This window comes from Mirounga leonina, unplaced genomic scaffold (assembly GCF_011800145.1).
Source record: "Mirounga leonina isolate KUSES-001 unplaced genomic scaffold, KU_Mleo_1.0 Mir_153, whole genome shotgun sequence".
In the NCBI taxonomy this organism is placed as follows: Eukaryota; Metazoa; Chordata; class Mammalia; order Carnivora; family Phocidae; genus Mirounga; species Mirounga leonina.
In genome coordinates, this window is record NW_023270387.1 from 37,330,493 (window position 1) to 37,354,151 (window position 23,659).

Below are 23,659 nucleotides of genomic sequence, written 5' to 3' on the forward strand. Positions count from 1 at the left end.
TCCCTGAGGGCAGAGAAACTTGGAGCCAAAGGAGGTCTGTTTCCTGCTAGAGAATCTTCTGTTGGATTTGTCTGATATTTCCTCATGATTAGATTCACTTTCGGCTGGAATACCATAGAAGCAGGTTGTGCCCTTTTCAGTGTTCCCTGGAGTCACAAACCAGCTTTTAAAAATGAAAAAAAAATTTTTTTTGTTTAATTTGTGGTAAAATATACACGTAACAAAATTTACCATCACTTTATCAGCATTAAGCACATTCACATTGCTGTGTAACCAACCTCCAGAACTCTTCATCTTGCAAAAGTGAAACTATATCATTTAGATCACTACTCCCCCTTGAAATGTTTTTTGTTTTGTTTTCTTTGTTGTTGTTTTTTTCCTATGCTGTTGTGATCATTTTCGTCCTTAACTCTTGTTCATTTTTGAAGACCTAGCTTTAGTCCCACACTGTTATTGAAGCTTCTCTGACTACTGTAAGATGGAAAACTTTTCCCTTCTTTTCTTTTAGGTTCTTGGGCTGGTCTAATAATTAAATTGACATAAGACACATGAACAGGAGCAAAACAAATTTTGTATGTATAGGAACCTCATAAAAATATTAGACTCCCTGACAGTCAGGTAATTGAGGCTTATATTGCCATCCTGAGCTAAGGAGAGAGGGGGTAGAGGTCTGGGACTTCAAAGGGGAGGAAGATAATTCATAGGAAGATGGGAAGAGCAAATGTTTGCCATGCCATGCAGAGATAAAAAGTTCTCTGGTAATAGCTCTCTTCCTAGTATAGGCCCCCTGTCTAAATTCTTTCAGGCAGTTAAGGGGGATAAAACAAACAAAAAAAAGCTTTTCCTGAGTCTGCCCAGTCTTAACTGCCTTTAGCTCAAAACAGTCCACGTGCCAAAGTGACACTTTTGGGGGGTGCTATATTCTGCTCCCCCTCACTGCTGTAGCCCAAGTGATCTGTACTGCTGGGTTCTTTTGTATAATTAAGAATTTAATCAAGTTTCTTTAGGTAGATTATACACTTCCTGAAATTATGAGTGTTGAACTCTTTTTCTGTATAATTTTTTTTCTCTTGTTTCTAGAATGCTCTTCCTTAAAGTCTCATTTATTCTTCATAGTGCAACTCATATGCCACCGTGTTGGCATATCCCTTCTGGACTCCCTGTCCTCAATGAGTTTTTTCCCTTCAGTTAGAATTGATTGTGATGTCATTGCTGCTCCTGGTTTGTTTACATACCCATTCTAGTGCATGTCTGAATTTGAGTTCTGTTCACATGTGTAACACTTTGTCTCTTCTTTAGACTCTGAACATATTTAGGAAAGAGGTTGTATTTTATCCATCATTTGTATCCTCAGGGCCCAGTATAGGGAATTGCACTCTGTCAGTGTTTAATGAGGGCATGGACATCATCTGTTTTGTAGATTGCTATTTCCTTGGGTGCCAGTGCCTATAGGAGCCCTAAGTAATTATTGAATGAATTGACTGAGTAATCTGAATTGAATTGGCTCTCTTGTCCATAGGTGCTGTTAAAGTGCTAAATTTGTGTTTGATTTAGATAACAACAACAAAAAAAGAAATATTGGTCACTTCCAGTAGCATGAGTCAGAGGTTTGGTATAATAATTTGAAGGTGGCTTTTTTGAAAGGTGGCCTAAGAACCTGAGTTGGAGTCAGATTAATCAACAGACTGGCAGGCCCCTTGAATAAATAAAATATAAAACTTTAAATCTTCATACACAATAGTATCTTTTATGAGTTTTTTTCCTACCCCTTTAATCTATAGTTTTAACGTTCTTACCCATAAAACATACTAATTTTCACACTATTTTCTGTTGATTAGGTGGATTTTATTTTGTTAGGTGGTGATCTTTTTCATGAAAATAAGCCCTCAAGAAAAACATTACATACCTGCCTTGAGTTATTAAGAAAATACTGCATGGGTGATCGTCCTGTACAGTTTGAAATTCTCAGCGATCAGTCAGTCAACTTTGGTTTTAGTAAGTAAGTATATTTAAATGCTTAAGTGAATGTTTCCTTGTGTATAATATTTTCTGTAAAAGACAAACACCTTTTAACAGCCATTTCACCTTCACTAAAAGCTATTTTCATAGTAAGCATAATTCTTTGAATTTTCTGTACTGATTGTATTAGTTTATATTTTCCTAATTGTGGGACTGAGTATCTTCCCAAATTTTTATTGTACATTTTGGTATCTTCTCCTGTTCATGTCCTTTGCCCATTTTAAAAATTGGTATTTTTTTCTTTTCCTTTGAATTTGCAGAGGTTGTTTATATGTTCTAGAGACTAAATTTTTTTTTTTTAAGATTTTATTTATTTATTTCACAGAGAGAGACACAGAGAGAGCAGGAACACGAGCATGGGGAGTGGGAGAGGGAGAGGCAGGCTTTCCGCAGAGCAGGGATCCCGATGTGGGGCTCGATCCCAGGACCCTGGGATCATGACCTGAGCCGAAGGCAGATGTTTAAGGACTAAGCCACCCAGGTGTCGGAGACTAAACGTCTGTTAAGCATTATTTTTTTTTTCCAGTCAGTGGATTGTCTTTTGACTTTTTTATGGAGACTTTTCTTGACAAATACTTAATTTTCGTCAGATACATCATTTTTTTCTCCTTAAGATTTGTACTTTGGGGACGGACTGACGACATCCACCTAGAACCCCATGTCGTAGATAGTCCCATATTTTTTCTTAAACATTGTACAGGATACCACACTGCATGTAGTTGAAGTATTCTCTCAGTCTCCTTAGACTATGCCAGTTTTTCTGTCTTTTCTTACCTTTCATTTTCTTGATAATTTTGAAGTATACTGGTCAGCTATTTTATAGACTGTCCCTCAACTTGGGTTTTTCTCATAATTAGACCAGGATTGTGGGTTTTCAGGAAAGAGTATTCCACAGAGGTAAAGTGCCCTTCTCATTGCATATCCGGAGTACATGCTGTCAACGTGGCTTATTACTGGTGAGGATAACCTTGATCTCTTGATTAAGGTGGTGTCTGCCAGGGTTCTCTGCTGTCAAGTTAGGATTTTTCCCTTTTCATACGCTGTTCATTAGAAGTGAGTTGCTAAGTGCAGCCCACACTCAAAGAGAGGGATTTAAGTTCCCTCTTCCTAGAGAGAGGAAGGAGTGTCACAGGATATGGGCGTATTGAAACTACCATAGTCACTAGTAAGTATTTTGAGGGAGCTATTTTGAGGCTGTGCACCTATTCTGTTTTTCCTTAAAGTTTGTCCACTAATTTTAACATTCATCAGTGGTTCTTGTCTATAGCAGTTATTAACTGTGGTGTTTTAATGGTGATTTTCTGTTTCCCACATTTTTTCTACATTTATTAATTAGAATTCTTCTTTAAGGAAGATTTGTCCCTTGTCCTGCATTTGTTAATTTATTTACTCAGTTGTCTATCAGTAGGAACTTTAGTTGTTTACATCAGTATGAACCCATTTTTTTCCTTTGATATAATTTAATACTATTGTAATCTGTTTTGTTGCTCAAATGATTTGTTCTAGGTTTAGCCGTTGGGTGCTTTTTCAGATTGATTCCTATCTGCTTTTGACATACCGTCATCTTTCCCCCCGCCCCTTACTTTTTGGCACTAGAAGATGCTCCAGGCTAACTTTATATTTTCCCTTTCATAGCTTTAGACCCATCCATTTCTTCAAGGAGCCCTGGTTCCTTTGGAGAATGGTATTTGAAAGCCCAAATCTAGATGCTGGGCTTGCACATTGCTATTATCTTGTCACTGCTTCTAGGCTCTCTCAGTGCCCAGAGCTAAGAAATACATGTATATGTACTAACCCATGAAAACAGACCTATCCATTTATTTCTTATTTATTTATCTATATTTTTAAAATAAGTTCATGTTGGGAGGTAAAGTTTTAAGGGATTTTTGTTTGTAAGAAAATGGCTATATTACCTTTACTCTGGATTGATAGTTTGGCTGAGTATAGAATTGGATTTTTAAAGATTCCTATAATTTTAACATATAGCCTTGTTTTTAGGAATTCTGATCAATATCTTTACCTGTCTTCTATTCAGAACTTTAGTTTTCTTCTTTCATCTTATTTTTATTTATTTATTTTTTAAGATTTTATTTATTTATTTGACAGAGAGAGACACAGTGAGAGAGGGAACACAAGCAGGGGGAGTGGGAGAGGGAGAAGCAGGCTCTCTGCAGAGCAGAGAGCCCAATACGGGGCTCAATCCCAGGACCCTGGGATCGTGACCTGAGCCGAAGGCAGACGCTTAACGACTGAGCCACCCAGGCGCCCCTCTTTCGTCTTATTTTTAAACTGCGTGCTATTTTTAAACTGCTCCATCTGCCTTTGCAAACCTATTTACCTATTTCTTTGCTCACTGTTGTTGCTTGTATTTCATTTTTTCCTCTGGATTCCGTTTCCTTCTTTCTGAAGTATAGTTTTCAGTAGTTTTTTCATTGAATGTCAGTGAGTAGCAAATTCTCATTTTTTGTTGCTGTTGGGAAGTCTATTACTTTAGTTGCTGGAAGAGCAGTATAACATAGTGATTAAAAGCATGGATTCTGGGGAGCCTGGGTGGCTCAGTTGGTTAGGCGACTGCCTTCGGCTCAGGTCATGATCCTGGAGTCCCGGGATCGAGTCCCGCATCGGGCTCCCTGCTCAGCAGGGAGTCTGCTTCTCCCTCTGACCTTCCTCCTTCTCATGCTCTCTGTCTCTCATTCTCTCTCTCTCAAATAAATAAATAAAATCTAAAAAAAAAATAATAATAATAAAAGCATGGATTCTGGTACAAGACCATCTGATTTCGAGTCCTGGCTTTGCTCTTCCTTACTTTTATAATTATAAAATGGGAAAACAATAGTGGTGATCTTACAGAATTGTTGTGAGAAGCAGTTGAAATAAGAAAATTGCTTAGAATAGTAAGTGGCAAAAAGAGAACACTCAGGTGTAACTATTAAGTTTTCTCATTGTCCTTAGCATTTAGCAGTCTTACTATGGCATATTTAGCTGTGGATTTAGCTCTAATTGTTCTGCTTGGCTATCATGCATTTCATCTGAGGATTTTTTTTTTCCCAGCCATTTTAGGAAATTGTTATCCATTACATTTTCAAACATTGTTTCCTATTCTTTCTCTTTTTGAATATTATTATTATTTTTTTATTTTATTTATTTATTTATTTATTTTTTTAAAGATTTGATTTATTTATTTGAGAGAGAATGAGAGACAGAGAGCACGAGAGGGAAGAGGGCAGAGGGAGAAGCAGACCCCCCGCCAAGCAGGGAGCCCGATGCGGGACTCGATCCCAGGACTCCAGGATCACGACCCGAGCCGAAGGCAGTTGCTTAACCAACTGAGCCACCCAGGCGCCCTTGAATATTATTTATATGTCTTAATCTTTTTGTTATATTGTCTGTTACTTTATCTCTTTGTGCTGTATTCTGAATAATTCCCCCTTCTAGTTTACTAGTTCATATAGAAAAAAAGACAAAAGAAAAGGTAGAGAAACTGAAAGAAAAGACTGATAAGTAATGACTAGCCCCATTAGATATGAAAGTGTATTATACCACATTGAGAAAAGGAAGGATAAGAATTATACAGTCACCTCAGTAGATGCAGAAAAAGCATTTGACAAAATTCAACATCCTTTTATGATAAAAACTCCCCCAACAAAGTGGGCATAGAGGGAACATACAAAAGCCACATATGACAAGCCCACAACTAACATTATACCCAGTGGTGAAAAGCTGAAAGCTTTTCTTTTAAGATGGGGAGCAAGACAAGATTCCCACTCTCACCCCTCCTATTCAACATCATATTAGAAGTCGTAGCCTGAGTGGTTAGGCAAGAAAAAGAAATAAAAGGCATCCAAATCGGAAAGGAAGAAGTAAAATCATCTCTATTTGCAGATGACAATATTATATATAGAAAACCTGAAAGACTTCATCGGAAAACTGTTAGAACTAATAAATGAATTCAGTAAAGCTACAGGGTACAAAATCAGTATACAAAAACCAATTGCATTTCTATATACTAGCAATGAATTAGCAGAAAGAGAAATTAAGAAAAAAATAAAATAAGAAAAGAAAAAAAAGAGTAAAATATTTAGGAATACATTTAATCAAGGAGGTGAAAGGTCTGTATGCTGAAAGGTATGACATTGGTGAAATAAAGAGAAAAAATGGAAAGATATTCTGTGCTTGTAGATCGGAAGAATTAATATTGTTAACCTGTCCTTATTACTCAAAAGTGATCTACAGATACAGTGCAATCTCTATCAAAATTCTAATGGTATTTTTCATAGAAATAGAACAAACAATCCTAAAATTTGTGGGGAACCACAAAAGGCCCCAAATATCCAAAACAGTCTTGAGAAAGATAAAGGTGGGGAGCCATCACCCTTGCTGATTTCAAACTGTATTACAAAGCTGTAGTAATCAAAACAGTGTGGTGTTGGCATAAAAACAGACATATAGGTCATTACAACAGATTAAAGAGCACAGAACCCATGCATATTTGGTCAATTAATTTATGACAAAGGAGCCAAGACTACAATGAGGAAAGAACAATCTCTCAATAAATGGTATTGGGAAAACTGGACAGCCACATACAAAAGAATGAGGCTGCCCCCTCTCTTATACCATACACAGAAATCAACTCAAAATGGGTTAAAGACTTGAATGTGAGACCTGAAACCATAAAACTCCTAGGAGAAAGCATGGGGAGTAAGCTCCTTGACATCATTCTTGGCAGTGATTTTTTGGATTTGACAGCAAAAGGAAAAACAAACAAGTGGGACTATATCAAATTAAAAAGCTTTTGCACAGTAAAGGAAACCATCAACAGAATGAAAATGCAACCTATGGAATGGAAGAAAATAATAAAGTCATATATCTGATAAGGGGTTAACATCCAAAATATGTAAAGAAGTTATATAACTCAATAGGAAGAAAAAAATAAAAGCAAAATCCAATTAATTAAAAATGAGCAAAGGAACCGAATAGACATTTTTCTAAAGATCTACAAATGACCAACAGGTATATGAAAAGTTATTCAAAATCACTAGTCGTCTGGGAAATGCAAATCAAAACCACAATGAGATATCACCTCACACCTGTTAGAATGGCTAAAATCAAAAAGATAAGAGAGAGGGCGCCTGGGTGGCTCAGTTGGTTGAGCGACTGCCTTCGGCTCAGGTCATGATCCTGGAGTCCCTGGATCGAGTCTCGCATCAGGCTCCCTGCTCGGCGAGGAGCCTGCTTCTCCCTCTAACCCTCCCCCCTCTCATGTACTCTCGCTCTCTCAAATAAATAAATAAGTCTTTAAAAAAATAAATAAGAGAGAACCAATGTTTAGGAGAATGTGGAGAAAAGGGAACCCTTGTGCACTGTTGGTGGGAATGTAAATTGACTAAGCCACAATGGAAAGCAGTATAGTGGATCCTCAAAAAATTAAAAATAGAACTACTATATGATCAAACAGTACGCTTCTGGATATGTATCCAAAAGAAATGCAGACAGGATCTTGAAGAGATAATCTGCATTTCTGTGTTCATTGTGGCATTAATTCACAGTAGCCAAGATACGGAAACAGCCTAAGGGCCTGTCAATGGATGAAGGGATAAAGATGGATTAAGATGATGTGGCATGTGTATATGAACATGAAATACTATTCATGTATGAGAAAGATGGACATCTTGCCATTTGTAACATGGATGGACCTTGAGGGCATTACGCTGTGAAATAAGTCAGACAAAGAAAAGTACCGTGTAGCATCACTTAATGTATGGAATCTAACAAATCAACTCAGAAACAGACTAGAATGGTGGTTAACGGGGCCAGGACTTGAGGGAAGAGGGGAGATGTTGATCAAAGAGTATAAACTTTCAGTTACAGGATGAGTAAGTCCCGAGGATCTAATGTACAACATAGTGATTGTAGTTGATAATATTTTATTTTATACTTGAAAGTTGTTAAGAGTAGATTTCAAATATTCTTGTCACAAAAAAGAAACGGTAATTATGTGACATGATTCAAGTGTTAGCTGTAGTGGTGATTTTGCAATATATATGTTTTAAATAACATTGTACACCTTAAAGTTACACATTGTCATATGTCAATTATTCATGATAAAGCTGGAAAAAATGCAATGCTACAGTAATTAAAAATGTGATATGACTCATGACTTGATAGGCAGATAAGTGAAAGAGTATAGAGCTTCCAGAAATAGCCTCAACACATGTAGGAATTTAGTGTTTGGAGAAGATGGTGTTTCATATCTCCAGGAGAAACATGGATTATTCAATAAATGTATTAGTATATGTGCTGCCGAAGTGAGCCCTCAATAAATGTATTAGAAAAAACTATTAGACATTTCTTAAAAATTTAGATGTGGGAAAGGCTTTTCTATGTATGATACAAACTGAGAAGCCATAAAAGTAATATTGATGTTTGTCTTTATAAAAGTAAATTTGTACATGGCAAAAACTGCCTGAAACAAAATAAAAAGTCAAGAGTTCAACTAGGAAGAATATTTGCAACTCATTGCAAATTAAAGTCTAATTTCCCCAATAGATAAATAGCTGTTTCAAGTCAATTTTAAAAATCCAAGAGTGAATAAAAACGTAGGTAAAGAATACGGATATAGTTTGCAGAAAAAGTGGCATTTAAATATATTATAAGAATATGAAAAATACAAAATAGAATTCATTCATTTCACAAACTTAAGCTCTACTGAGATATTTTTCTCCTGTCAGATTGGCATAGATCCGTGATTTTCAATTCTGGGTGCACATTGTAGTTACCTAGAAGTATTAAAAAAGATACTAATAACAGTCTCCAGGTCAAATACTCTCTGAGTGTGTCATCGACATTGTTACATCTTTTTTATTTTTTTTTATTTATTTTTTTTATTTATTTGAGAGAGTGAGCGAGCATGGGGGGGGGAGGGTCAGAGGGAGAAGCAGACTCCTCGCTGAGCAAGGAGCCCGATGCGGGACTCGATCCTGGGACTCCAGGATCATGACTTGAGCTGAAGGTCGCTTAACCAACTGAGCCACCCAGGCACCTGGCATTGTTACATCTTAAAAGATTCCTAGATGATTCTAACATGCTGCTAGGGTTTAGAACCACGGGCATAAATTTAAAAGCTTGGTGGCTTACTATGTTGATAAGAATAAAGGGAAAAAGTTGTCTCTCATGCATTGCTGTTATATTATGTGTAAATCTGTCCAACTTCTATGAAGGGAAATTGGCAGTATTTTCAAATTTACAAATGCATGCTTATCCTTTGACCTCATTCCCTTCTAGATATTTTCTTATACTTGCACAAAGGGCAACTTTGTACAAGATTACCCACTGTAGCATTATTTGTAAAGCAAAAAAACTAGAAATATTCTAAATGTCCATGGGTTAGGTAACTACTTAAACACATTATGCTAGCCCATTCAATTGAAGTACTGTCCTGCCAAAGAAAGCACAAGGAAGCTCTTTATGTACTGATATCGAATGGTTTCTAAAACATGAAATGAAAAAGCAGGGTACAGAAATCCATATTGTGCTACCATTTGTGTAAGAAGGAAGGAGGTGCATTTATTTGCTAATGAAGGTATAGGACATTATTGCAGAGATACACTAGAAGTTGCTAATTGCATTTGCCTCTGAGAAGAAGAGCTGGATGACTAGGGGCAGAAGTGGGTGGGAGACTTGTAAATTGCACAAGTAGTAAGTGATAGAGCTGGAATTTTGAATCTTGGATTCCAAAGAGGGTGTGTTTCCATCCCTCCTCCTCCTACAAATAACTATATACAAAGGCTTTCAAAATTCTTAAGACCTCTTTACTTTCCATTAGTCAGGTATAACTCTCTTTCATACAGTTCACAAATACCGTATATTGCAGTGTTTTCTTTAAAGTGTAGTACTTTGAGATACTTCAAACTTGAATTGAAATGAATTGTTGCCTGTCATTTTATTTCTTTAAAGCTCCAAACTAGTGGTTTTCTGCCAATTTACATCATCCAGTTTGCCCATAATTGCATTAATTTTTTTAGAGGAGGATATTGGGGAAAACAGCTTTTGTCTTTTATAGAAACATTAATTTTTTTTTTTTTTAAGGTTTCCGTGGGTGAACTACCAAGATGACAATCTCAACATTTCGATTCCAGTGTTTAGTATTCATGGCAATCATGATGATCCCACAGGGGTAATTATTGGGTTCTTACAGTTTGTTGTCACTTTAGTTTGTGGAAAGCATTCTTGTCCTTCCCAGAAATTTTTAGTCAAATTGAGTCAGAAAGTCAAGTTGACTTTGTATCATTTATATATATAAGCTTTTATACTGCTTTTTAGATAATTTTCTAAAATCTGGATTATAATTGGTGTGTGAGGTATGCTTTTATTTCATTAGTGCTGAAGTTAACAATAAGTAACCAGGAGTAGGAATGAATACCTAACATTTGTATAAAACTTTAGAGTTTACCTGGTGTTTGTGTCTCTTATCTCAAAATCTTACCTGTAGGAAATGATTTCTCATCAAAAGTTTTAAATCTAAATTAGATCATCTTACTGCCTGTTTGATGGGGAAGCAATAATAGAGGGTCCTGCACTTAAAATATCTTTTTGTTTTATCTGATCATTAATATCATAAATCATTAGTTGCCTAGTTTTTTTTTTTCCCATGGCTTAAGAGGTCTGCTTAATATTACAAAGCACTTAATTCAGGGCTGGTTTTTATTAATTAATTTATTTTTTAATGCTGGTCTTGAACTCATGCCTCTGAGATCGAGACCTGAGCTGAGATCAAGAGTGGGACATTTAAACAACTGAGGCACCCAGGTGCCCCTGGTTTTTATTTTTGGTGGCCAAGACATCGTAAGTTTTTTTTTTCCCTCAAGATTTTATTTATTTATTTGGGGTAGAGAGAGCGCGAGTTGAGTATGAGCAGGAGGAGGGGCAGAGGGAGAAGCAGACTCCCCACTGAGCAGGGAGCCTGACGCGGGGCTCGATCCCAGGACCCCAGGATCATGACCTGAGCCAAAGGCAGATGCTTAACCAACTGAGCCACCTAGGCGCCCCACATCATAAGTTTTGATGAAATGTTAACTGTGTATTTAGCACGTGGTTCCAGTTGCAGTAGGTCATTTGTAATTGAAGAAAGGTAGCAAATACTTTTGCTATTGTAATTTTGTTTTGAGAAGGCACTATCTTAATCTGTTTTGTTTTGAGAAGGCACTATCTTAATCTGTTTTAGTATATGGAATATACTTTAATAGGTAATAATGTGATATGTAGATTACTTCTTTTTAGATATACATTAATATTCTTTGAAAATATTTTGCCTAGGCAGACGCACTCTGCGCCCTAGATATTTTAAGTTGTGCTGGATTTGTAAATCATTTTGGACGTTCAATGTCTGTGGAGAAGATAGACATTAGTCCAGTTTTGCTCCAAAAAGGAAGCACAAAAATTGCTCTATATGGCTTAGGTAAGATGATTTTATTTTACTGTTTATGTCAATAAATAGTTGCTTAAACAACAACTGAAATCAAATTCTGGAATTAACTTTGTTGATGCATGGAAAAAAGTGAGGCCATTCTAATTATTCCTGATAAGTGACTATAAAAAATGATAGAAGGTTTTGGTTGAAATTTTTTGTGTTTAATAAGGACCACTACCCCTTGATACTTCTTTTAATAGCAGTTTTGGTTAAAAAAAAATTCCTTTAGTTTCTGTTGTTGATTTTTTTCTTTCTTTTAGACTCAGATATAGAATCCTGAATGTTAGAATTATAGAGTAATTTGAAAAGCTGCATTTTGGTATCTTGGAAGTCTTTGAAATGTCTGAAGCTTCACTGCCCAGTACAATAACTACCAGCTTCATGTAGATACTGAGCACTTGAAATGCGGCTGGTCTGAATTGAGATACGCTGTAAATATAAAATCACAGGAGATTTCCAAGACTTAGAAAAAAATGTAAAATACCTTATTAATATATTAGCTTAAATAAATTAATTTCACCTGTTTCTTTTTACTTGTTTTAATATGGTTATTAGAAAATTTAAAATTACATATTTGGCCTGCGTTAGAGGCTCTCATTGTATTTTTGTTAGACGTTGCTAGCTCAGAGCTGTCATCTGTAATGCTCAGAATATTTGCTTTATCAACATGGCTATCTTCAATTTATTTAGTGTCCAGTAGGTAAAAACCTATTTGCTAGGCTTGATTCCATATGAACAAAAAATCAAAGGATATTTAATTTAGAGTGCATTCAAAGTCTATTTGTTGAGTCTTCCTTGGATTAAGTTCAGCTTGATACTTTGTTTTATGAATGCTATAGCTTTGCTGTTTTTATTGTGTATAATTTTAAAAATTATATTCCATGTTAAATCATGGGCCCTGAGAGAAATTAGGAAAAATTTCACACTGTAGCCTTAACATAGTTTTTATATTTTTGAGTGATTTTAATATAATAGAAGCTTAGGAGACTTTATTTACTTCATTCAAGTCTCTGTGTGTATGTGTGTGTATATTTTATTTTTAAGATTTTATTTATTTGCCCAACTGAGAAAGAGCACAAGCAGGGGGAGCAGGAGAGGGAGAAGCAGACTCCCAGCTGAGCAGGGAACCTGACTGGGCACTCCATCCCAGGACCCTGAGGTCATGACCTGAGCCAAAGGCAGACACTTAACCGACTGAGCCACCCAGGAGCCCCTCTTTGTATATGTTTTTTAAAAGAATAATTATGATGGGTGGTTTATGTAAATACTTACCCTAGGGAACTTTTACAGTCTTTGTCCAGTTTTCATGATTTCTTTCTTTTTTTTTTTTAAGATTATTTATTTGAGAGCGAGCGAGAGAGAGAGCACAGTGGGGTGAGGGTCAGAGAGAGAAGCAGACTCTCCGCTGCGTAGGGAGCCTGATGTGGGACTTGACCCCAGGACTCCGGGATCATGACCTGAGCCAAAGGCAGACGCTTAATGACTGAGCCACCCAGGCACCCTCATGATTTCTAAAAAGTAGAAAAGCATCATGGTTATCTATATTTTAGAGAGAGGGAAAATGAGATCAGAGTGTTATGTCTGATTTCACAAGTGGTAGAGCAAGAAGTGAAATATACTTTTTCAAAAGATGCTAACAGGTATTTTAATCACTGCAGTGCTAGGGATCATATCTGCAGAAAATGGGTGATCTCCTACTTTCAGACTAAGCCAGATCCCAATATGCCTCAGGCACTGCCTGGAGCATTCCTCAGGTCATCCATTTTCTCCCAAACTCTCATTTCATCCTGTTCTTTTCTCCTTAACTGGATTCCACCCCCCCACCCCCCATTCTCACCCCAGCCCTCTCTCTACAGTTAACAGATTCCCACATTTCACGTTTCTTCTCTACTCCCGACCTACAGGGAAACTGACTGATCCCTAAGGTTCTGTGTCCCACACACTTCTCTCTGGCTTCTTACAGACTTTAAGGCAGAAGCAGGGGTAGGGGGGTGGGGGGAAGGAATCACTTATCCCCCTTCTCCCTGCTTGCCACTTCCTTTCCTGTCTATAAACACCCTGTCCCCCTTGAGGCTAATTGGCTAAACTGCCCTGCCCTTTCCCCTCAAATTTTTCACCTACCTACTTTCAGATTTTGTCAGTGTTCTCAAGGCTTCAACACCTAAGTAGGTCAACCTTCTAATGCCCTGGACTTTGTATGTCTTGACTTTTTTGTTTCCAGTTTATGTGTTCTGCATTCCACCATCTGTTCCATTGGTCACACTCTAGAAATTCTCTTTAAGAAGCTAGACTTTTTCCAGTTCTTGGCTTCTGCATTATTGGCTTTTCTTCCAGGGCCTTCCCTAATGACTGCATAAAGTAGCAACTTGTCCCCCCACTGATATTTGCCATCTTAGCATCCTTTTTCCCTTTTATGATATTTAAAAGTGGAATTTATGTATTTAGTTGTTTTTTTGGCCTTCTCCACTAGACTAAGGTGATCCTTTGGGGTACAGGAAGAATTATTTAGAAGTCATTATATTAATAAAAAGCATAATATCCTTATTTAAAAATATATATATAAGAATAGTGATCTGATACACACATTATAAAATAAAGATGTTAAAGAGAATGAGATAAAAAATAAATGTATTTAAGTATTCTCATCCTTTTTAACATTTCTAGTTTATAATGTGTATATTAGATCAAAAGTATGTATAATAAATAAAGGGATAGTGAAAAACAGTATTACTGGAAATTTTAATAAGAATTTAAGCATAGAAAACTTCAAATTTTCATGCCATGTTTTCCAGATTTTGAAGGTATGTATGCCTGGCATGGGAAACATTTTTTAAATTACAAGTGTCTTCTCAGCAGCTGTCATGCAAGAACCTGGAACACAACCATTTGTAAATAATGATTCCAGATTTCAAATATATCTCTAATAAGAAAATGAAATACTTGAAGAAACACATAATTTAGAAAGAAAACATTGATTTTTAAACCAAGAAACCAGTTTTAAAATAATGTCTGTTTCAGGTTCCATTCCAGATGAAAGGCTCTATCGAATGTTCGTCAATAAAAAAGTAACAATGTTGAGACCAAAAGAAGATGAGAACTCTTGGTTTAACTTATTTGTGATTCATCAGAACAGGTAAAAGTATTCTTTGGGAAAAAAATTTTTTTTTCTAAATTTTTGAGTCAAGTATTGAGGTTCCTCAAATCTCTGTTTCCAGGCTTCCATATTTCCATAAAATGTTCCTTATTCTTTGAAAGTTGTCAGTGCAGGATCATGCAAAACTTACATGTGCTTTGTGTGACTGCATTTTGAAATTGTTTCCAATAAATCGTATCTGTAAAGAATATTTATGACATATGGATAAGGCACAAGAATAACCATAAAATTGAATACTCTTAAATTCAGCAGAGAAGTAGAACATTACCAGTACATTATCCCATGCACTTCCTTGACCCCATCTCTTTCTATATACCCAGAGGGAAACACTATTTTTAATTGTATTTAATCAGTCTGTTGCTTTGCTTTATCATTTAATCACATCTATATCTTTAACGAGTATTTTGTTTAGTTTTGGTTAAACTGGAACCCTGCTGTGTATTTTGTAGCTGGCTTATTATTTTCCACATGATATTACTAAGATTCATCCATTTTGATGCTTAAAAGCATAATTAATTTTCACTGATCTGTACAGTTACAGTTTTTCTTGTGTTGGTGAATGTTTTGTGTTATTTCCAGAGTCTTGCTTTTTTAAACCTTTTTGTTGTGAATACTCTTACATGCATCTCCTGATGCATATATCAGGTGTTTTTCTAGAATATATTAAATGTAGCTAGATCAGCTGCCTTTTCGTAGCATTTTGAAGAAGTTTGATCTATTGGTAGGGTGCAGGACTGATTGAAAGGACGGAAGACTTGATGCAGGATGTATTGTGTGGTGACTCCAGTTAAAGTGTGGAATGACGGTAGTGATGGCAGTGAAACTGATGTGGAAGGGACAAACCTGAGAAGTTACAAGGAAGACTCCAAAGGGGTTTGGGCCTGATTGTATAATTTATTACTGAACAGATATTTATTCAGTGCAGAATACTCTGGTACTAAAGCCCACTAAGTGCCCCGTGAAAGAGAAGGCTTTACGAGGCAGCCTTATGTGCGCTCTCAAACAGTGGGTTTCAAAGGAGGAGGAGCAGGCCAGAGTTTTAGTAAGTGCGGTCTCCCTATAAGTTGGCACCCACTGGGAGTTTGTTCTTCGACTCGCTTAGGGCTTCCCAGTTCTGCTACCCTTTCTACTATCCCAAAGTAGGGAAAAGTCAGAAGGAAAAATCATAAGTGACTCCAAGAACTTCAACCAGAATGAGAGGTGGAATGGCAGCATCAGGAATGGGAATGGGTAGTATGATGTTGATAATGGTTAGTTGCTGGTGATGATAACATTGATCATTTGATGAAGGTGGTGTATGCCAGGTTGCTCCAGGGTCAAGGTCCCATTTTCCATTTTGTAATTAATACTTTGGGAAAAATACTTGGAGGGTATATGAATATCCTGTTTGGCCTTAAAATTTTGCCCACTAATTTTAACATCCTTTGGTGGATCTCATTTCCAGCAATGAATGCTGTGGTGTTGTAATTGTTGTTTTTTATTTTCCCTCATTCTTTTTGCATTTATTTATTTATTTATTTATTTATTATTTTTTATTTTATTTATTTATTTTTAAAGATTTTATTTATTTATTTGAGAGAGAGAGAATGAGAGACAGAGAGCACGAGAGGGAAGAGGGCAGAGGGAGAAGCAGACCCCCTGCTGAGCAGGGAGCCCAATGTGGGACTCGATCCCGGGACTCCAGGATCATGACCTGAGCTGAAGGCAGTCGCTTAACCAACTGAGCCATCCAGGCGCCCTCTTTTTGCATTTATTAATTGAAATTCTTCTATAAGGAAGATTTGTCCCTTCTTTCTCGTTTATTTGTTCATTTATTTATGTTGTTACGGACTTGAAGGATATTTATTTTATCCTTTGAGTTACAATCCAGTACTGTCAGGTTTTTTGTTGTTGTTGTTGCTCTAATTGTTCCAGTTTTGACCATTGAGAGTTCTTGTATTTTAGCCTCTTTGTCCTTTCATCATGCCCTCTTCCTTTTTATTTATTTTTGATCATGTCCTTCACTTTCTGGTACCACAAGATGCTCCAGGCTCATCTTGTATTTTGTACCCTAGCCCTGGAATCAACCACTTTTCCGTGGAGCCCTGATTGCCTTTTTTGGAGAACAGTATTTAGAAACCCAGATATGGCCGATAGATGTGCTTGTTGCAGCTGGGACTCTCTCAGCCCTCAGTGATCAGAGTTAAGGAAATATGTGTATATATCCTAACCTGTGAATACACATCTGTGTTTGTTAAAAACACACAGGCAAGCATGAGTTTGTAGTTATTCTAACCCAGCCCGACAGGGTTCATTTTTTTTTCTTCTCCCTTTTTTTATGTGGGAGTTCTTTCTCTAACAGAAACCTGGATCATATTATCTATAATATATTAATTTGTTCAATTTGGGTTGACATATAAGGTAATTTCAAAATTGCTGACCGGTACCCGTGAGAAACAAATTTGCCAACTAGTGTTTACATAAGCTATTTTAGTCTTTAGCCTTACTATATCTAGTTAAAACACCACTTCTGGACTTACTTAGGCCATCTCCTTTTCCCCCAGCCCCTTCAACATGATTATGCAGTTCTTTTGTAATACCGTTTGGCTCATTTGTCACCTTCTCCATTCTTACGTACTTTTTTATTGCTTTCATGGACTTTTAAAAAACAGGGTTTGTCCTAGTGAGTGACTTTTCAGGAGCCTTTTATATTTTACTTTATTTCCAATTTGTGTCTATACATGGGCCGGTTTCTTTCTCTGGCTGAAAAAGAAAGTAGACTCTGAAGTGGAAGAGCACCTTATCATACAAAATATTTCCATAGGGATGTTTTGGTCAACTTTTAAGTCACAAATCAGAGTCAGCCCACCAGCATAATCTTCCCTCTTCCATGGAGAGTCAGTGCTCTATGAAGGCACAGTTGCGTCCTATAGTATTCAAGTTATTCTGTGTTTCTTCAGTAACTGTGATTATGTCATACCCTAGATAGATGTTTTTTACATAAAAATATCCCTAGATACACGAGCCTGCAGCTTCTCTGATTTCACTTTCAGCTCTTCCTTGCATTCCTTCTGCTCTGCCATTCTCCTCTCCTTGCTGTCCTTGAACTCACTGAATACATTATCACTTCAACACCTCTGCCATCGATCTGCTGCAGGACTCTGTTCAGGACTCAGCCGTCTGCCGAGGACTGATCCTTTCTTCCCTTGCATGCTTGATCCCTCGTTGTGGTTCTCTGCTCATGTGTTGCCTGGCAGAGCGGCCTATCCTGACCACCCTCTGCATAGTAACATTCCCGTTTTGTGTCACTTCTCCCATTATTTCTCTTTATAGCACTTACCACCACCTGACAGATTATGTGTGAGTACACATGCACACACATGTACGTACTCCCCCACTAGCAAGGACTTTGTTCCCTGCTGTGTCTCCAGTATCTAGAAGAGGCCTGGGACACCTGGCACAGAGTAGACCTGCAGGAAATATTCTTGAATGAATGAATATTGATTTGCGTTAAGTGAATGTTAGGTTGAAGTATTTGATCACTTTTACTTAAATTCCCAGTGATAAAGTCAGTGTTAGGGAAAACTTCCTTCTTGTCTTTCCTCACTTTGGGTTTTCACGTATCTTTTAATAATGACAACTAATCTAGGTATAAAACCAGGGTTTGCAAATCTTCATACAATGTTTTATTTAATATTGAAAACTCATCTCTTATGTAAGACTGAAATTCTTTTTTTTTTTTTTAAAGATTTTATTTATTTATTTGACAGAGAGAGACACAGCGAGAGAGGGAACACAAGCAGGGGGAGTGGGAGAGGGAGAAGCAGGCTCCCCGCAGAGCAGGGAGCCCGATGCGGGACTCGATCCCAGGACCCTGGGATCATGACCTGAGCTGAAGGCAGTCGCTTAACCAACTGAGCCACCCAGGCGCCCCTGTAAGACTGAAATTCTTAACTCCCATTCTTATCAGTAAACAAACATGTTAAAAAATGGCTGGACATCTTTAGAAATTTGTTTTTATTCTACAAAGTTTAGACTTAACTCACTTTCATTTTCTGGCCGCCCCCCCACCTTACATATAGTCAAAGCGATTTATACATTTTCACTATTGATAGAGCTCGTGCTGCTGCTTTTCTGATTTCACTCCCAGCTCTTCCCTGCATTCATTCTGCTCAGCCACACTGTTGATGGAGTGCATGCTTTTCTGACTTTCCCTCTGTAAAGCCTTTTGCAATCTGCCTCTCAGTGTAGAATTGACCAGTTTCTCTCTTGCGGCTCCTACTTGTCTGTGTCCTGCAAGTTTGTAAACCTTTTGAGGGGAGGAATTAGGTGTTATCTTAGCACCCCTAATCCCTTGAATAGTTTCTGGCACAAATAAGAAATGTAATAAGGCTTTAATGAATGGAGAAGGAAAGATCTGTACAGCTTTACTTACTATGAAGTGTTTCTATATCTCTGGACATTTATATTTATTTTTTAAAATCTTGGTATAGGAGTAAACACGGAAGTACTAACTTCATTCCAGAACAATTTTTGGATGACTTCATTGATCTTGTTATCTGGGGCCATGAACATGAGTGTAAAATAGCTCCAACCAAAAATGAACAACAGCTCTTTTATGTATCACAACCTGGAAGTTCAGTGGTTACTTCTCTTTCCCCAGGAGAAGCTGTAAAGAAGTAAGTAATTGTTTTGTTTTGCAAATCAATTAAAATGAAATTCTTGCTATAATCATCCTACAGGTTCAAAGTACTGATGGTTTTTTATATGATAGATTTCTTTATGAAGATTAGTTATTTGATGTAGTCTTATTATTTTCCCAGATCTTAAAGCCATTTTCAACAGGATAGCGTCCCAGTAGTGTTAATGATTTTGCTGCTCATTAGACATATTCAGGGCTAACACTTTTACCAATTAAATTTCAAGTTAGAGTGCTATGGATGATGATTACTAATTTCACAAAGTCCATTTATAAACAAATTCACCTAAAGCCATTTAATTGAGATTTTTCTGGTTATAAATGCAACATTATAGCATATCTCATTTCTTTTAATTTTTTAGGGGAATTATATGATAAAGTAGTTAACAGTGATTAAGCCCAGTTTTTATAATGGATTTCACCTTTTGAATCCACTCAGATTTTGATTGTTATGATAATAATAGGTTTAAAGAATATGGTAGGATGTAAGTTTGGCTTTTTTTCTTCAGAGTTCTGCTAATTCATTTTATGCATGTGTGTGTACGTATATACTCACGCATAATCTATTTATGTGTGATGGTCTGTACCATCGATACTACTGTCATAGTCCTGGTAACATTATGTCCTGCCTACTGTCTGTCTGTCTTCCCTCACTAAAGTGTTTATTTGTTTAGGCAGGGAGGGATAAGTGGATTTTATTCTGGGGAAGAATGTTAACATTTTTTTCTGGTGATAAAACATTAAGTTGTTAAAAAAAATTTTTTAAGAGTATGATTTTATAGAGAAATATTTTGTAGGAACTTAGAGATACGATAATTTTGGTGTGCACATTTTCCCAAGAAAATTTACAGAGTGACTAGGCTTTCATTTCCCTCCTCATTTCAGACATGTCGGTTTGCTGCGTATAAAAGGAAGGAAGATGAATATGCAAAAAATTCCTCTTCACACAGTGCGACAGTTTTTCATGGAGGATATTGTTCTGGCTGATCATCCAGACATTTTTAACCCAGATAATCCTAAAGTAACCCAGGCCATACAGAGCTTCTGTTTGGAGAAGGTAATTCCTCTAGATAAAGGTCAATGAGATCTGCTTTAGCTGAGAGTTGATTTACATTGAATTAAATACTTCCGTAGAGTGGAAGAAGTCTTTGTACTTGTTACAGTCTCATGAAGCCCATAAGGAAGCACTGCTGTTCTATAAATGAGTTTAATTGTATCAAAGACATTTTTTTTAGTCTTGGAGATGAAAGAATGTTAAAGGTAGAAGAAACTTTGTTTAATTAAGCTCCCTCCCAGTTCCATTACTCTTCCTCAAAAACCTACACATAATCTTTTCTTTGTTTTTATACTGATTTGATAATTTGTTCATTTTATTTATGAAAGCAGGCGGTGGCTTTGACTGGGAATGGGAGGATACTGTGGAGGATGAGGAAAGCCTTAGCATCTCTAAAAATCTCTGTTAAGCATCCCTTTCACCCTGAAAAGTACCCCACATGAAATCTTTAAATGTGTCTGCTATGCGCCTTGTAGCTTCCACATAAGTCCCATACCTCACCTTCCATGCAGATTTGCCACCCCTGAACTTCTGAGAAATTCTAGAGCTGCTGCTGAAGTTGCGCAAATGCACTTGATAATATGTAAATTGACAGCTTAATACCATTAATTGCTTGTAATTCTTACAATTATCACTGATATTCATCGATCGCGCATATATTCTGGGCACTGTTGATAGCATTTTGCATTTAATCCACTCAACAGTGCTGTAGGTAGGGAGAGCCTGTCATCTGCATTTTATGGAAAGAATAACCGAACCTTAGATGAAATCACTCACCCAGTGTCACGGCCTTCCTGGCAACATGTAACTCACATAGCTGAAAAGTTGAAGAGTATGCTGGTTTCAAGAGGAGTAGACCCAAAAACTCATATTAAGACTGCAGTTTCTGTGTTTAGCCCCCATGGCACCCGCTCTGTAGGTTGTTGTCTGAAGCTTCACCCTGAGGACAGTATGTCCACCGGGTGGCCCCCAGACTCACCAAGTCCTTAGAGCAGAAAGAACCTGTTTTCCCAGTCATTCCAGATCAACTCCTAGCACTGCTTTCTGTTAGACTAAGGTCATGTGTGTGTCCTTGGGAGGTAGAAAATGGATTGATTGGTCAGGCCTATGTCAGGTTTCTCAGCCTTGACTCAACTGACATTTTAGACTGGGTAATCCTTTGTTGTGGGAGGTTGCATTGTAGGAGTTCAACAATGTCCTCTCTGACCTCTCCCCGCTAGTGTAGTGTCCTTCCTCCAAGTCATGACAATATTTTTATTTTGAGATTAAAGAAATGCTTGAAAATGCCGAACGAGAACGTCTGGGAAATTCTCGACAGCCAGAGAAGCCTCTTATACGACTGCGAGTAAGTCCTATGTAGATAAATTAAACTTTATTGATTTTCAGAGGATAGTACTACACAGTTTACATAATTTTTTTAAAAAAATTAGTAAGAAGAGTATATACAGTAATAAAAGCAATCACCATCTGGCACCAGAAATAAAAAAGCTGTCAGGATTTGATTTAATCATAGTTTGATTCTGATAAATTTGATTTTTTTTTTCTTATTTTTTTCATTTTCTGAATAGTCTGTTGTTTTGTTTAATAGGTTGGCCAAGTCTGACTCCATCTTTTACTCTCTCTCCCCTCACTCCCTGTGACCTCCTGCAGCTCTCTACTCTCACACTCTCCCCTCATCTGTTCAGTGAGGCCCCCCAATGAGATGGCACCCCCATATCTGCTCACCAGCACTCCTGATTTCACTTACCCTCTTCTGCTTGTTCTTTTCTTTGTTCTCCACAACACATCCTCTTAACCTACTATATGCAATGTATTTATTTTGGTTATTGTGTGTCCTCAACTACAAAACTGTAAGCTCCATGAGAGCATGGAACTTTGTGAATTTTGTTAACTAATGTATCCAGAGATCTCAGAACAGTTCTGGCAAATAGCAAGTGCTTGAGAAATATGGTGGAAAGAATTAAGTATTTTAGAGTATTAAAAAATTTAAAGAAATTGAAGCGCTTCCTATGCCTGGAAACCTACTTATTTGTTTCCATCATCGTATAAAAAAAGTAACAGGTCTCTTTTTTTTTTTTGTCCCTCTGCCTTTTCCTTCAATTAGTTCTGCACCTGTCTTTTATTTTCTTCCAAACCCCTCAAAATACATAGCCCTTCCTACTCATTTAACATTCTGTTTCTCAGCCCACTATAAACAAGGCTTAAGTAGAAAAGATGTTCAATTGTCAAAGTGAGTAGCTTGTTTTCATCTGGCTGAATCACTCTTTGGCTTTCTTATCTTCGAGTTATGTTTGATCTGTCCTCTTTCTTAGCCCTCTTTTCAGCCTAGGCATATGGCTTTAACGACCACCTATAGAGTGATGATGCCCACATCTTTACCTCCAGCTTAGACCTCCTTGTTGAGGTCCAAGAGCCACCCCCACCCCCACGCCCCAAAGCCTGGTACTCAAGGAGTAATCAAAACAGCACTGACATCACCTGGGAAACAATTACTGCTTTTTTTTTTTTAAAGATTTTATTTATTTATTTATTAGAGAGCGAGTGAGAGAGAAACAGCATGAGAGAGGAGAGGGTCAGAGGGAGAAGCAGGCTCCCCGCTGAGCCGGGAGCCCGATGTGGGACTCGATCCCAGGACCCTGGGATCATGACCTGAGCCAAAGGCAGTCGCTTAACCAACTGAGCCACCCAGGCGCCCAACAATTACTGCTTTTATGTATTTATTTATTTACTTATAGAGAGGGAGGGGGAGAGGGAGCGAGAGGGAGAAGCAGAGGGCAAGGGAGAATCCCAAGCAGACTCCATGCCTGGTGGTCAGCCCAGTGAGGGACTCGATCTCACAACCCTCAGATTGTGACTGGAGCCAGAATCACAAGTCAGAAGCTTAACTGACTGAGCCACCCAGGCGCCCCTCATGTGGGAAATTTTTTAAAATGCAGAATCTCAGGCCCTATATCAGACCCACTGAATTGCATTTTAACAAGATCCCTAAGAGATTTGTATGCACATTAAAATTTGAGAAACTCTGGGATATATAGTGTGAAGATAAAGGGTATAGTTGAGAGCCAGAATGCCTGGGTTACTGTATGACCTTGAACAGTTGGATCTTTTGTCCCTTGGTTTGTACCTCGTAGATTTACAAGATCAAAATGAATTAAATATTACCTGTTGCACAGTAAGTAATCTGGTCCTTTCAGTCTATCCCATTGTCATTGCTGAAGTTGAACCCTGATTTTCTCTTATCTGGCCTATAAATGCAGCTTCCTTCCTGACTCTGCCTTCAGTTTCTCC

General features: G+C 37.4%; 1 protein-coding gene across 2 annotated transcripts in view; it reads left to right on the top strand.

Annotated features, from left to right (window-relative positions):
• Positions 1 to 23,659, top strand: part of MRE11 (MRE11 homolog, double strand break repair nuclease) — a 72,304-nt gene that overhangs the window by 4,780 nt on the left and 43,865 nt on the right. For both annotated transcript variants that reach the window (XM_035009369.1, XM_035009368.1), the window contains exons 4-10: positions 1,839 to 1,999; positions 10,105 to 10,192; positions 11,332 to 11,473; positions 14,504 to 14,618; positions 19,112 to 19,297; positions 20,203 to 20,374; positions 21,636 to 21,716. In XM_035009369.1, the coding sequence (XP_034865260.1) occupies positions 1,839 to 1,999; positions 10,105 to 10,192; positions 11,332 to 11,473; positions 14,504 to 14,618; positions 19,112 to 19,297; positions 20,203 to 20,374; positions 21,636 to 21,716 (945 nt within the window). The remainder of the gene's footprint in view (positions 1 to 1,838; positions 2,000 to 10,104; positions 10,193 to 11,331; positions 11,474 to 14,503; positions 14,619 to 19,111; positions 19,298 to 20,202; positions 20,375 to 21,635; positions 21,717 to 23,659) is intronic.